This window comes from Octodon degus, unplaced genomic scaffold (assembly GCF_000260255.1).
Source record: "Octodon degus isolate 3935 unplaced genomic scaffold, OctDeg1.0 scaffold00012, whole genome shotgun sequence".
NCBI classification, from domain to species: Eukaryota; Metazoa; Chordata; class Mammalia; order Rodentia; family Octodontidae; genus Octodon; species Octodon degus.
The window spans coordinates 5,348,699-5,361,003 of NW_004524588.1; the positions used below are offsets into that span (position 1 = coordinate 5,348,699).

The window sequence follows — 12,305 nt, forward strand, 5'->3', positions numbered from 1 at the left end:
CAAAAAGAAAGGAATATCTCACATTGTGTGGTGGGCAGTTTTCTGGGAAAAAAAAAGAAAAAAAAATTATCCCTAAGTTGCTTTTCCCTCTCTAGTTCATTTTTGCACAGGTAAAAGTCATTTAATTGACAAAGTATCAGATTTGGAAAATTTCATAAAATATGATCATCCTCAATTCGATGGAAATATTTAGTTTGTTTTTTATTATGCGTTACATAATCTAAGTAATGCATGGACATGGTTAAAAGTATAAATATAATTGGTATTCATAGTGAGAAGTAAGACACCTGGCTTACATTCCTTCTCTTTCTGTCCCATGTCACTGGGGTCACTCTAATTTCTGTCCATACTCATCTTTCAAAGGCTAGTTCCATGAATTAAAAGGCAGCTTTTGCTCTTGTTTCTTATCGGATCAGCTTAGACATTATGTAGCTGATGCTGTGCTGCGAGAGAGTAAGAGTCAGTTCCTTCGCACAATCTCTGTCTACTTGTTGGGCCTCCTCCTTTAACAGAGGGGCTCTCTCCCTCCCTGCATCAGCTCTGTAGATTCAACCTAAGACAGAATCTCCTTAAGCGAATCTCTTCCGGCTCCCACTTGTTCTTCCAAATTTGTTTTGGAACTAATTTAGTATTTGACAGAATGCCCTTCCATTTGAGTTTGTCCAGCATCTTCTGTATGATGGTAGTGAGGCTGCGCATGGTAGACAAGCATAGTACACAGGCGTTAGAACCCAAACGCGCATCCTATCAGGACTATGTCATTACTGTGATGCAGTTAAGTTTAATCATTTTGTTAAGCTGTTGCCTGAATGTTTCTTTGCTTTAAATTACTATTTTTATTTTCAATAGTACGTATTTGAGGGTAGGTGCTGTGCAACTGTGCAAACATCTTGCTTCTCTTTGTACCTGTACTCACTAGTTCTAGCATTAACTGGTAGAACCTGCCTATAGAGTGACGACTGTAGTGTTTGAATAGTCATTTTCTATTTCCTTTGTCTTTTATATTTATTGGATTATCCTGTAAGGAAGAATTATATCTTCTGCATCATAGATTTATATACTTAATCAATATCATTATGGAATCATGAGATTTATTTTTACTCTTTAGGCTATAATCCAATACTCTCATCATTAATTAGTAATCTTAAAAATTAATAATTTTTTTCCAGCTTTGGCTATTGAGAATTTTTTTTATGTCAGTTGCTGTACCATTAGTTGCTGTACCTTTTTTTTTTTTTTTTTTTTGGTGGAACCGAGGATTGAACTCAGACCCTTTTGCTTGCCAGGGAAGTGCTTATTCTACTGAGCTATCTCCCCAGGCCCTGCTGTATCATGTTGACATGCTTCTTGCCTTTAAAAAAAATGCTTTATTATTTCCTAGCAATGTGATCTGCTTTATGACTGTCTTTTATTTTTCCCATTATGGCCTTGACATGAAATCAATCAGTTTTCTAAGGAGTCCTAGTTCTTTTGAAGAATGGTAGCTAAAAGCTGCAAGTTGGTTGCAGTTGTGTTCATTGTTGCTTGGGGTGTCACTACTTCTAAATCTTCTGAATAATTTAGTAAATATACTAAATATTTTGGAAGCCTCAGAAATGCAAAGAAAGAATACACTGAGATAATATTTTGAGTCTATAACATAAGGTTTTATTGAAATGAGATGTTAACATAAGCAAAGGAAAGAGAGAGGAGAAGGTAGTAGTCACCATAACAACAACAATACTTCCTCTTTTTTTCTGATCCTGGGAATAGAACTCAGGACCTTTCATTTGCCACACAGGCATTGTACTGTCCAGCTATATCCCCATCCCCCAAGATACTATATTTTTAAACAGCTCAGCTCTGAGCTCTGAGTTATCTTAATGTTCAGGGAGCCATTCTGTAGGGAAGGGATCTGTTGGTCTCACAGGAATTGGTTCCACCTGGGGAGAAACGGTGGCAGGAATGAGAAAGATAGACAAGAAGACAAAAGCTGGACTAGGTGTTTGCTGGTCTGCCTGATAGGCAAGACCAGTGAAACTGCACAACAAAATGGTCCTTTATTTATACTTTTGCAAAGTTAGTAGCACATGACACAAGGCTGCCTAGTGACTAATAGCTGATTTTACCCAGACAGGATGTTTATCTCAGGACTGAGGTAGCTTGTTTGCTTTAGGGACTGAGGCCCAGTCCTGCCTACACACATTTGATCGATTTCCTAGCTTCCTTGGCTCCCAACACTATTCAGTGTAGTCCAGTGGAAATATAATGTGAACCATCTCTTTCTGTTTTTTTTTAAAGTAATACGTTTACAGGAAGATGAAACATTAACAATTAAATTACCTATAAAAAGATCTAAACAATGGTGACACATACCATGTTCATGGATTGAAAGGCTTAACACAACAAAGATGTCAATTCTCTCCAAATTAACATGTTGATGAAAATCACGCCCGATCCCCAGGAATAGTTATCGTAGCTATAGACAAGCTGGTATGGATAGAAAAAAAGAAGCTATAATAGCTGAAACAACATTGCCAAAGAAGTAAAAAGTGGGAGGAAGCATTCTGATTTTAAAATATTACATGGCTACAGTAATAAATACTACATATAACTATCCTGAAAGGTTTGCCTGTAGGTCTGTGCTTGAAGTGACCAACTCTAATTGACAAAGAATCAGAAAATGACCTTAAAAATATTTCGACAGTTGAAACCTAACACGGAGGATTTCTGGTTCTAGCAAACTCATGTAGATTGACTTCTCTCTGGTTTCCCCCTGTAAGTGTAGGCATACCTGTAATGCTAGAAAAAACCAAGGGAAGGTTCTAGAAAATAAATAGGCATACATGTCAAAGGCATAAAATAGAGAGCCCGGAAGTAGTCATCATCAAACGTATGGTTAATTTTGACAAAGTTATGAAAACAATTCCGTGTAGTATCTGGATATTAGGAAGTGCCATACCTGGTTTTCCTTCTTTTATTGGCTGGGAGGAGTAATACACTGTCTTGTAATAATGTTGTTCTGCCAGTCTGAAGGGCCCTCGTCATGCTGTCTTTCTTTTTCCACCTCCACTTTTCTGAACTTTCCCTTGGTTGTTTCTAGCATAACGGTTGTATCTATACTTACAGGGAAAAATCAGGGAGAAGTCAATCTATCTGATTTTACCTGGATCAGAAATCGTCTATGTTAAGTTTCAACTATCACAATATTTTTTAAATGTATTTTAAATGTACAGGGTATCGCTACACAGTTTGGACTTGTAATGATCTTCTTGTTTTCAGCCTCCCAAGCACTGGGATTACAGGCACATGCCACCATGCCCAGTCTCAAAATTTATTTATTTATTTATTTATTTATTTATTTATTTTTGTGGAACTGGGGATTGAACTCAGGCCCTTGCACTTGCCGAGGAAGCATTTATTCTACTGAGCCATCTCCCCGGCTCAAAATATTTTTAAGGTCATTTCCTGCTTCATTGTCAATTAGAGTTGGTCATTTCAAACACAGACCTACAAGTAATCCTTTCAGGATAGTTGTATCAATTTTGAAGAAAATCTCTCTCTTTTTTTTTTTTTATCTTAACATTCACATTTATTTCTTTTCCATACTTGTAATTTATTTATTTATTTTTTTTTTATTTTTTCAAAGTTTTATTGACAAAGAGATAGCAATGAGACAGTTTCAAATCAAATCGGAAGGACAGTTTCAACAAATAATACACTGCATATATTCTTCCCAGTGGTTAATTGCTGTACAAGATGCGGACTTGTGATCCTATTCGAAAATCTCTTTTTTGCTTGAGGTCTGAGGAAGTAAGAGTTGGTTCAAGTTTCTCTTTTATTTTGTTCCAGAGGTTATTTTTGAAGAGGCATACATCATAGTTTGAAGATGGAAAGTGGATCTGAGATAAGATGAGATGAGATGGGAGAGAGGGGAAAGAGAAATAAAAATCGAGGTATCATACATGTATATATACCAATTACCCATGATGAATGTATTTATCATATATCACAAGTATATACTAATAAAACAAGTTTAAGATGAATGATAAAATTTTGAGCATTTTGGAGGTTTCCTTAATGAAAGTTTTCTACAATTTGTTATTTTTATTGCTTCAAAGTACTATAAGAAAGAATAGGAGAAAGTTGCATTTTTCAGTATAAGTTATGATTCATGGTTTTAATCAGACCTTGTGGGGTTTTTTTAACAGTATACAACCAAGTGTGTACAAATTGATTCCAGTAATGTATGCCTTCCTTTTGCATGTATTCTTTGCTTTTACAGAGTATTTATTTTGTATGACTTTCAGATAGAGTTCATGGCTGATTAACTTTCTGAGCTCTCTTTTGTGAGAAGAGAATTCCTAGTTTATAAGCACAGTGATTCAGAACTGTGAAGCTATTGATCAAGTCTCCCACTACAGGCAGTATTGCTAGTGAAACACCCAATGCCAATCTAATTCTTATTCGTTTGTTTCACCGTATATCTCTATGTGTGTTTTATTTTTAAATTCACTTCTAGTTGATGAACTTTTAAAAAATTCTGAACATTTCCCTCCAGCATTTGCCTATTTCTTCTCTTTGTAATCTATAGTTTTTCTCCTAGAACTCCAGTTTTTGGTTTTGGGTTTTTTTTTTTTTTTTTTTTTTTTTTTTTTTTTTTTTTTTTTTGGTACCAGGGATTGAACTCAAGACCTTGCACTTGCCTTGTGGGCATTTAAGCCAGTGAACTATCTCCCTGGCCCCTCCAGTTTTCAATACTTGACCTACCGTATATACCTTATACATTTTACACACACAGAGCCTTCTGTTACATTATGAAAAGGCTACATTCTGAGAAATATTAGGCACATAGAGACAGACATTGATTACAGGTAGAAAAAAGCAGTGTAGGAGTTGAACATGCATCTCGGTCACCTTCTCAGGTGACTCCCGCTATTTGTAATGCTTCTTCCATGCTGCTAAGTGGACCAGCCAAAGCAGCACTTCTGCTTAAAGGTTAAAAACCCCTTCATGTGCAGGGGCTACTGTGACCTTCCGGGTTCTAAGCCCGGAGCAATGGTGCTAGCTTTGCCACGCTTCAGGGTGGGGGCCTTTGGTTAGTTTTTCAGCAGACACAGAATGGTGCTTGGTGAATTCCAGAAAAATGAGCAAGAGAAAAGAAAACATCCCCAGATTCAGAAAACGTTTAACTTTTATTAACTTATAGCATATTTTCTACAAAATGTATGAGTTAGGTACTCTTTCATAGAGACAAAGTATCTAAAATATAATTGGGACAATTAAAAAAAATCCTCTAATGTTTACAGAATGAAAGAGATCCAGTAAATAAAACAAAAACAAAATAAATGAAAGAAGAAGAAAACCTCAAGTCCTAGATGATAGATTTTTCCCTCCTTTTTTCCAGGTGGAAGTTCCTTAGAATGATGGTTGGGATGAGATTTCAGAGTAAGAATTATTTCTCTGAGAATGCACCTGTGATTCACAGAAAGGTATGCTCCATTCAGGGCAGCCAAGGTTAACTTTTTCTGTGTCGCTGGGGTTGCAGGACACTTGAGGTTGCTACCTAAGTGCAGAGATTTCACTGATGTAAGTCCTTCCATCTCTCGTAGGTCTAAAAATAGGTGTTGTCCTGATCTGTTGTGTTCAGCTGCAAGTATTCCAGTGTGCCTTTCTTATAGCTGGCTATCCGTGTTGGTTTACGGTTTTTTATGCCTGCAGCCTGTCTCTTCTGCAGAGAGCTGGTAATCATGTCTGAAAATTCTGCTTGCAAACGCTGTTGATTTTCCCTGGAAAGAGGGTGGGGAGAGAAAAATGGGACTTTTCAGCAATTCACATAGAATATTTCTTAGCTTCAGAACCATCAGTTCAGTTCCCAAGTGACTCATTTAATGCATAGTCTGTGAGAGGAAGCCCAAAGAATACAGAATGGGCCTTCCTTTGACAAGCTCTGAGGACTGTCGTCCCTGCAGTGTGGGACTGTGGAATAAACAGAATATAGCGCAGGCAGGAAGTTAGACTTAAAGTGAAACAGCTTAATGACTCAGTTTGGCGGATCTAGGTTCCCATGCATGCCATGGGGGGAACAAAAGAGGCCAGGAGATGATTGGCCCTGGCCATGCAACTCTGCAAACTTGTTTTCTCCCACACGTACCTAGGAGTGAAAATACTTTGGGGAAAGAGCTCAGGATCGTGGAGGGTTTCAAGAGCTTAGAGTGGACACAGGGCACTCCTAGTAAGGACTTGGGTTTCCTTGCTCTAGGACAGATCTAGAATCTCTTACTATAGCTGACAACTTGTCATCTGGGCTAGGACTGGATCTGGGGGTTCCTGGAATGCGACAGAAATTCCTACTCGGTGGGTGGGGTGTGGGGTACTACAGAGTGGTGGGGGGTGTCCCAAGGGGGTGAAAGAGGGTTTCACCCACACTGTGCCTGGGCTGGGACTGGTAGGTCCCACAGGCACAGGGTAGTTGGAAGCTCTCCCACATACTCACCAGGCCTGGGCTAGGACTGGATCTGGGGGTTCCTGGAATGCGACAGAAATTCCTGCTAGGCGGGCAGGGTAAGGGAGGTGCTGCGGAGTGGTGAGGGGCATCCCAAGGAGGTAGAAGAGGGTCTCATCCACGCTGCGCCTGGGCTGGGACTGGTAGGTCCCACCAGCGCAGGGTAGTCAGAAGCTCTCCTACACACTCACCGGGCCTGGGCTAGGACTGGATCTGAGCTTGTCATCTGTCTGGTTGCACATCTAGCCCTCTGTGAGCGAGGGTTTCTCTACTTTGGCAGAAACCATGGCAACAGCCCAAAGGCTGATTGCCACATCTACCAACAAGGAACTGAACAACCTGAGTCGTGTTGAGGGAACTGAAACCTGTTAATTAGACCTGAAACTTCATCTTCCTCATCTCAGGGATGACACAGATTCCATGGTAAGATCTAAAGCCAAGGCCTTAAGGCAAGAGGGAGGTGCTATGTTTTCATCAGGTGGCTCAACAGAAAAATGTGAACTCGAGTGAAAATGCAGCTCTTTGCCTGCAGCATGCATCAAATGAGCCCTGCACTGCCTCTTGTTGTGCTGAGCAGGTCTGGAGCACACCAGCCTTGCTGTACCTCAGGTGGGAGCACTTAGTTCTTTAGCAAATGCAGCAAACACATGGCTGGTGCATTCTGGGAAAATGGGCAAAAGAGGAAGCTGAATTTTTAACTTTTATTCTTGCCTAAAATACAGCACGTTTTCTGCAGAAATTAAGAGTGTAGGATATTTTAGCTGAGGTGTATTTAGAATATAATTGGCACAACTGCAAAAGCTCTCTGGTATGTACAGAAAGGAAAAAGTTGAGAAACAAAGCAAAAGAAAATAAATGAAATAAGAATAAAATCTTAATTAAGTTCAAGATGGAATATTCCTTCTTTCCTTTTTCCGGAGGAAGTTCCCTGGAATGGCTGCTGGGAAGCGACTCCAGAGTAAAAGGTGGGCATGTCACCAGGAATACATTTGTAATTGATCAATGGAAGAAGCATAAATTCTAGACCAGGGAGCCAAAGCTCTGGATTGTTTGTGTCATTGAGGTCTCAGGATACTGCAGGCTTTCAAGACACTTGCTTGTAGCAGTGAGAGAAGGGAGAGTTCGAAGCCTCTCAGTTGTTTAGTCCCTTGTCTCCTACTCAACATGCCATCACCAATTACAAGTCACCGGGCAGCAGGAGGTCACATCACTTACAGGAAGTCATGGCGGGAGGTCACATAACTTACCCACTAAGGCCTCCAACGCACCTCTCCCTGCCTCCCTCCCTCCCTCCTTACCTCCCTAACCCAGATGCTTACACAGTTGGTGGGGTTGGTAAGTTGTACTCTTGATCCTTTATTCCGGTCAGCCAGTAGGTGGTCTCTGTCCCTCTCCCCTGGAAACAAAAGAGGTAGGTCCCGGGGAGGCCCACAAGGTGATGTATATCTGCCCTACTGTTCTTACAGCACTGCGTTTCCAGAGATATTTCATCTCCACGTTTCTCTTCAGTGCCCATATTAAAGTACAGCACTCATGCTTTTATTATTTGTATTGTCTCTAGACCAATATTTATTGCCCAAACCATTTTTAAAAGGAAGTCTTTCATTTACCAGGTAGGCTTTTATGAAAGTAGAGATTGCTTTTTCCCCAAAAGATATTTCAAAATAGCAACCTAGCAACATTTTAAGAATTCTAACTTTAAAAGGAAAAAATACTCATCTGTGATTCTGTAGCACCAATAAATCTTGACAGTTTTCATGGCCTACATTTTCTTTCAGCCCCCTTTGCAGCAGAGTTTTGTCCAAAACTTTTGCCACAGGTGTGGTGGGTTAAGTGCATAGATTACAAGCATATATGCATTGCAATAAGCATTCCTTAAATGACAGTAGTTTTGAGGTGGGAGAGGAGTGTGGGAGACATCCTAGCCTTAGGCTCACAGCACATAGGATACCTTCTGGCTCCTGGAGACCCCAAGGGCATCCTGTTATCACTATATTCCTTTAACATCTTGACATGAGCCTGAGAAATATGGTTCTGTCTTCACTACATTTCCTTAATATTATGACATGAATCACACTCCCTTGATCTCTGGCATGAGCCCAAGGGTCATGAGCTCTAACTACTTCATAGCAACTGAGAGTAGCCCCGTGGTCATTATCATATCATTAGCATTGCAGTTTTGATGACTTCTGTCCACATTGGGCTTTGGCAGCCATACCAGTCCCATGTAGCCTCATGTGAACTCATAAACACCCCCTCTCAATGTGAGGTAGGGATGCTCAATTGGACACAGTCCACATAGTTATGGTTTGTATCTAGATGACTCCTCAAAGCCTCCTGAAGACATGGGGGTCAAGATTTTCAGAGGTGACTGAATGTAGAGTTTGTGATTGATTCATGGTCCAATGCTGGGATTAAGGGTGTGAGTGCCATTTTTACCTTGGGGTGGGGAGCCTGTATACAGTGTGAGGGACAGAAAGAGGCTTGTTCTCCCTTGCTCATGTCACTATTGCTATCTTCTGCTGCCATGAAGTGTTGCTTCTCCGCCATGTCCCACCCTGTTTTGGAGTCAACCAATTACCGGCTAAAACCTCTACGAACTGTGAGCTAAATCAATCTTTCCTTTTTTAACTTCAAGTGCTGGGTGTTTTGTCTCAGGAACAAGAGAAGTACTAAGACACTACCCTTGCCCACTACCCAAATCTGGGAAAAACAAAAGAGAAGCAAATTCTGAAACTCATCTCAGTTGCCATCTCTGGCTCTGCTAACCTTGTTTTGAGGATGTACTTTTATCACTAACAGTTGCCACCTCTGAGCTCTTGCCTGCTGGGAACTCTGCCCAGTGTACTTTAGCCTCAAACCTGAAACAGTCAGGGCCACTCTGAGCCAAACTTGCTCTTGAGTTTTCTTTTTCTTTTTTTCTTTTTTTTTTTTTTTTTTTTTTTTTTGGACCAGGGATTGAACTCAGGCCCTTGCACTTGCCAGGGAAGCACTTATTCGACTGAGCCACCTCCCTGGGCCACTACTGTTTTCTTGTGGACCTGCTCCATTCTGTGGAGCATACTTTTGTAGCAGAAAATGCTCCCCCACCCCCAGCCACTATACTTCAGTTGCTCAGGTGATAGATAGTTCATGCTCTGGTCCCAGTTGTTTGTCTCTTAGAAAGAGCTGGTCACTGTGGTGCGTAACTGATCATTATGATGCATATTGTAAGAACCAGTCAAAGATAGCCAAGCACTCTGTCCCTGTTCTTCCTGCTTACTTATCCCATATAAGCACTAGACAACCAGAGATCAGGTCCTGATGTTTTGGGAATGATCCCAGTAAGTGCCCATTGACATAAACACACCTGCCTCCAAATCCTGGCTGCCCTTTGGGTGTTTCTGCATGCTGTTGCATCTGGTGTATTGGCTGGGAGACCAACTGAGCTAACCTCTTTGGTCACTGGTAATAGCCCTTATGGAGGGAGCAAGGACCTCTCCAGGGCCTGACAGGAAGGCAAAGGCTCAAGACTTTTCAATTCTCTTTGGTGGTATGGAGGAGGATTCCTGGCCCCCTGCTCAAGCAGCTCACGTGGGACTCCAAAGGGAACAGGACACTGTCTGTCTATCTGTCTGCCTATCTGCCTGTCTGCCTGTCTGATTCTAGTAAGACCCTAAGGGGCATCCCACTTATTCTGTCAGTCCTGCTCAGCTCAAGAAGAAGGTGAGTCTGGTCAACTCTTTAGTCAGGATCACCCTTTAGGTAAGGGGGTTGGAGCGTTTAACCTCTGAGTACCTACTAAATGAATGTGTGAGTGAAGCCCAGACAGCATAAGCAATAGGCTGCTCCATCTGTGCACAGGACTGGGAAGCACTGGTCATGGCGTTTCATTGGGTTCTCCACCCTGTGGTTCTGTGACAATTGACATATGGCATAATGGAGGCCTGACACCCTCCTCAGCTAAGCCAAGCCTATGTGCCCATCAGGGATGTGGCCCGGTAGAGACATCTGAATGGTCTTTCTCCGAGGGGCACACATCCACCATTGTTCAAGCATACAGCATTCCAGAGATGACAATCACTTAGTCAAAATCCACAGTCCCTCACTGAAAGAAAAAGGGCTTTTTCTTTTTTTAAGATTACAAAATTAAAATGAAACTAAGCGACTCAGAGAAAAAGTCAGAATGAGAAAGAGGCCTGTTTTCCCTGAGAATTCCGCCTTGGAGCCTTCTTTGGCCACTGCAGTTGCTGTCCACAGTATCCCTCACTGCTCCTGACTCATCTACTGCTAGCCAAGTAAGTTGGTTCCAGCTAGCCATTGTCTGCATCCCCCCCAAAGACCCCCTCCCTGTGAGCCTTCTACTTCACAGCTGCGCTTGTCCTGTCAGATGCTGTCATTTAACACCAGCCTGAGATGACTGTCAGCAATTTTGAGTTCCACATTTTGACTGAGGAAGAATGGAACTGTCAGCCCTGACAAGGGAGTTTCCATGGCCTTTCCAAAGGTCACCTCACCAAGAAACAACCCAGTTGTGTGCTTCTCAAAGGCATCATACATGGGGTACAGAATCCTATCAACCACTGTTACCCAGAAACCTATAAAAGAAAAGCACCTGATGTCCACAGGAAAATCCAGTCTAAGAGATGACCATATTCTCTGGATGAGTTAAAAGAACTGTGAACACAAAACTAAATGTCTCCTCTGTCTGTGAAACTTGAAGAAACGACTATCCAAGCTCACCTCAACCTGAACCTCTCCTCACTCTGTTGGGCCTGATGGACAGGGCAGACTGAGCTCCATCACATTGGGCCCCCAGTAATCCCATGGTCATTGGCAAAGCCAGGGGCAAACCTGTGACTTTCCTGGTAGACAATGGAGCAGAACTCTCTGCCTTCAAAAGTTCCCTCTGTCAAAAAGTTATCATCACTGGGACAACTGGGACTCTTGCCTCTCACCCCTCCAGCCAGACATAAACTTGCAGTCCAGGAGGACATCTCACCAAACATAAGTTCCAAACCAGTCAGCTTCCTTCTTGCTTAACCCTGCACTTTTCCTGAGAGGAAAGCGATGCCTACATCAGCCTAACACAGGACACTGAAATTCTGAAGTTCTAAAACTACCCCCGGAGGTATAAGCTAAAAACTTGTCTTTGGGTCTGACCATTAACTATGCCACCTCACTGCAACCCCTGTTGCTATCAGATGTCACAGGAAGCACAAACAAGCATCCAGTCACACATCAGCATGATAGGCTGTGAACATCTGGGGCAAGACCTCCATGCCACCAACAGCATAGCCCTCACTTTACATTCATCAGTTCCCAGACCACAGACTCTTTTTGAACTGTTATTCAATTGCAATAAGGGGTTAAGAGCTCTCCCACTATTTTCAGGGAGCCTTAACAGATTTAACCAAGCCACCAGCACCTTTTCTCCGAGATAGCCTATTTCTCTGTCCCTTTCAGCTCTGTCACAGTCCTCCAAGCAAACGGTATAGACTTTCAACTGCTAAAATACACCTCTCTTGCCTGTAAAGCCAGTTTAAGATCTCTGAGCTGTTAGTGCTGCTGTGGTTGCCCTCCATTTACATTGCTGTCTTCGGCCCCCCTCATCCTGTTGACATACCTGCCTGGACCTAAAGAACGTCTTCTTGTAACTTTAGTTGGCTCCTGTCAGCCAGCCCCTCTTGGAAAAGATTCCAGCTCTGGACTCAAAAGTCAACTACCTGAGTGTCCCAAATTTTCTGATCAAGAAGATAATGGGGCCAAAGAGGAAAGTGATCGATGACGTAGAGTGTGCCTAAGGAGAGTCACATGGGGAGAAGACACTCTCTCAAGCTTT

At 42.0% G+C, this 12,305-nt stretch overlaps 1 protein-coding gene across 2 annotated transcripts in view; it reads right to left on the reverse strand.

Moving 5' to 3' along the window:
* Positions 1-5,192: 5,192 nt before the first annotated feature.
* Gucy2c (guanylate cyclase 2C) overlaps positions 5,193-12,305 on the reverse strand; it is a 98,076-nt gene continuing 90,963 nt past the window's right edge. For both annotated transcript variants that reach the window (XM_004626086.2, XM_023709592.1), the window contains 2 exons: positions 7,804-7,880; positions 5,193-5,768 (listed from right to left, as the gene is read on the reverse strand). In XM_004626086.2, the coding sequence (XP_004626143.1) occupies positions 5,594-5,768; positions 7,804-7,880 (252 nt within the window). In that variant the 3' untranslated portion in view covers positions 5,193-5,593. The remainder of the gene's footprint in view (positions 5,769-7,803; positions 7,881-12,305) is intronic.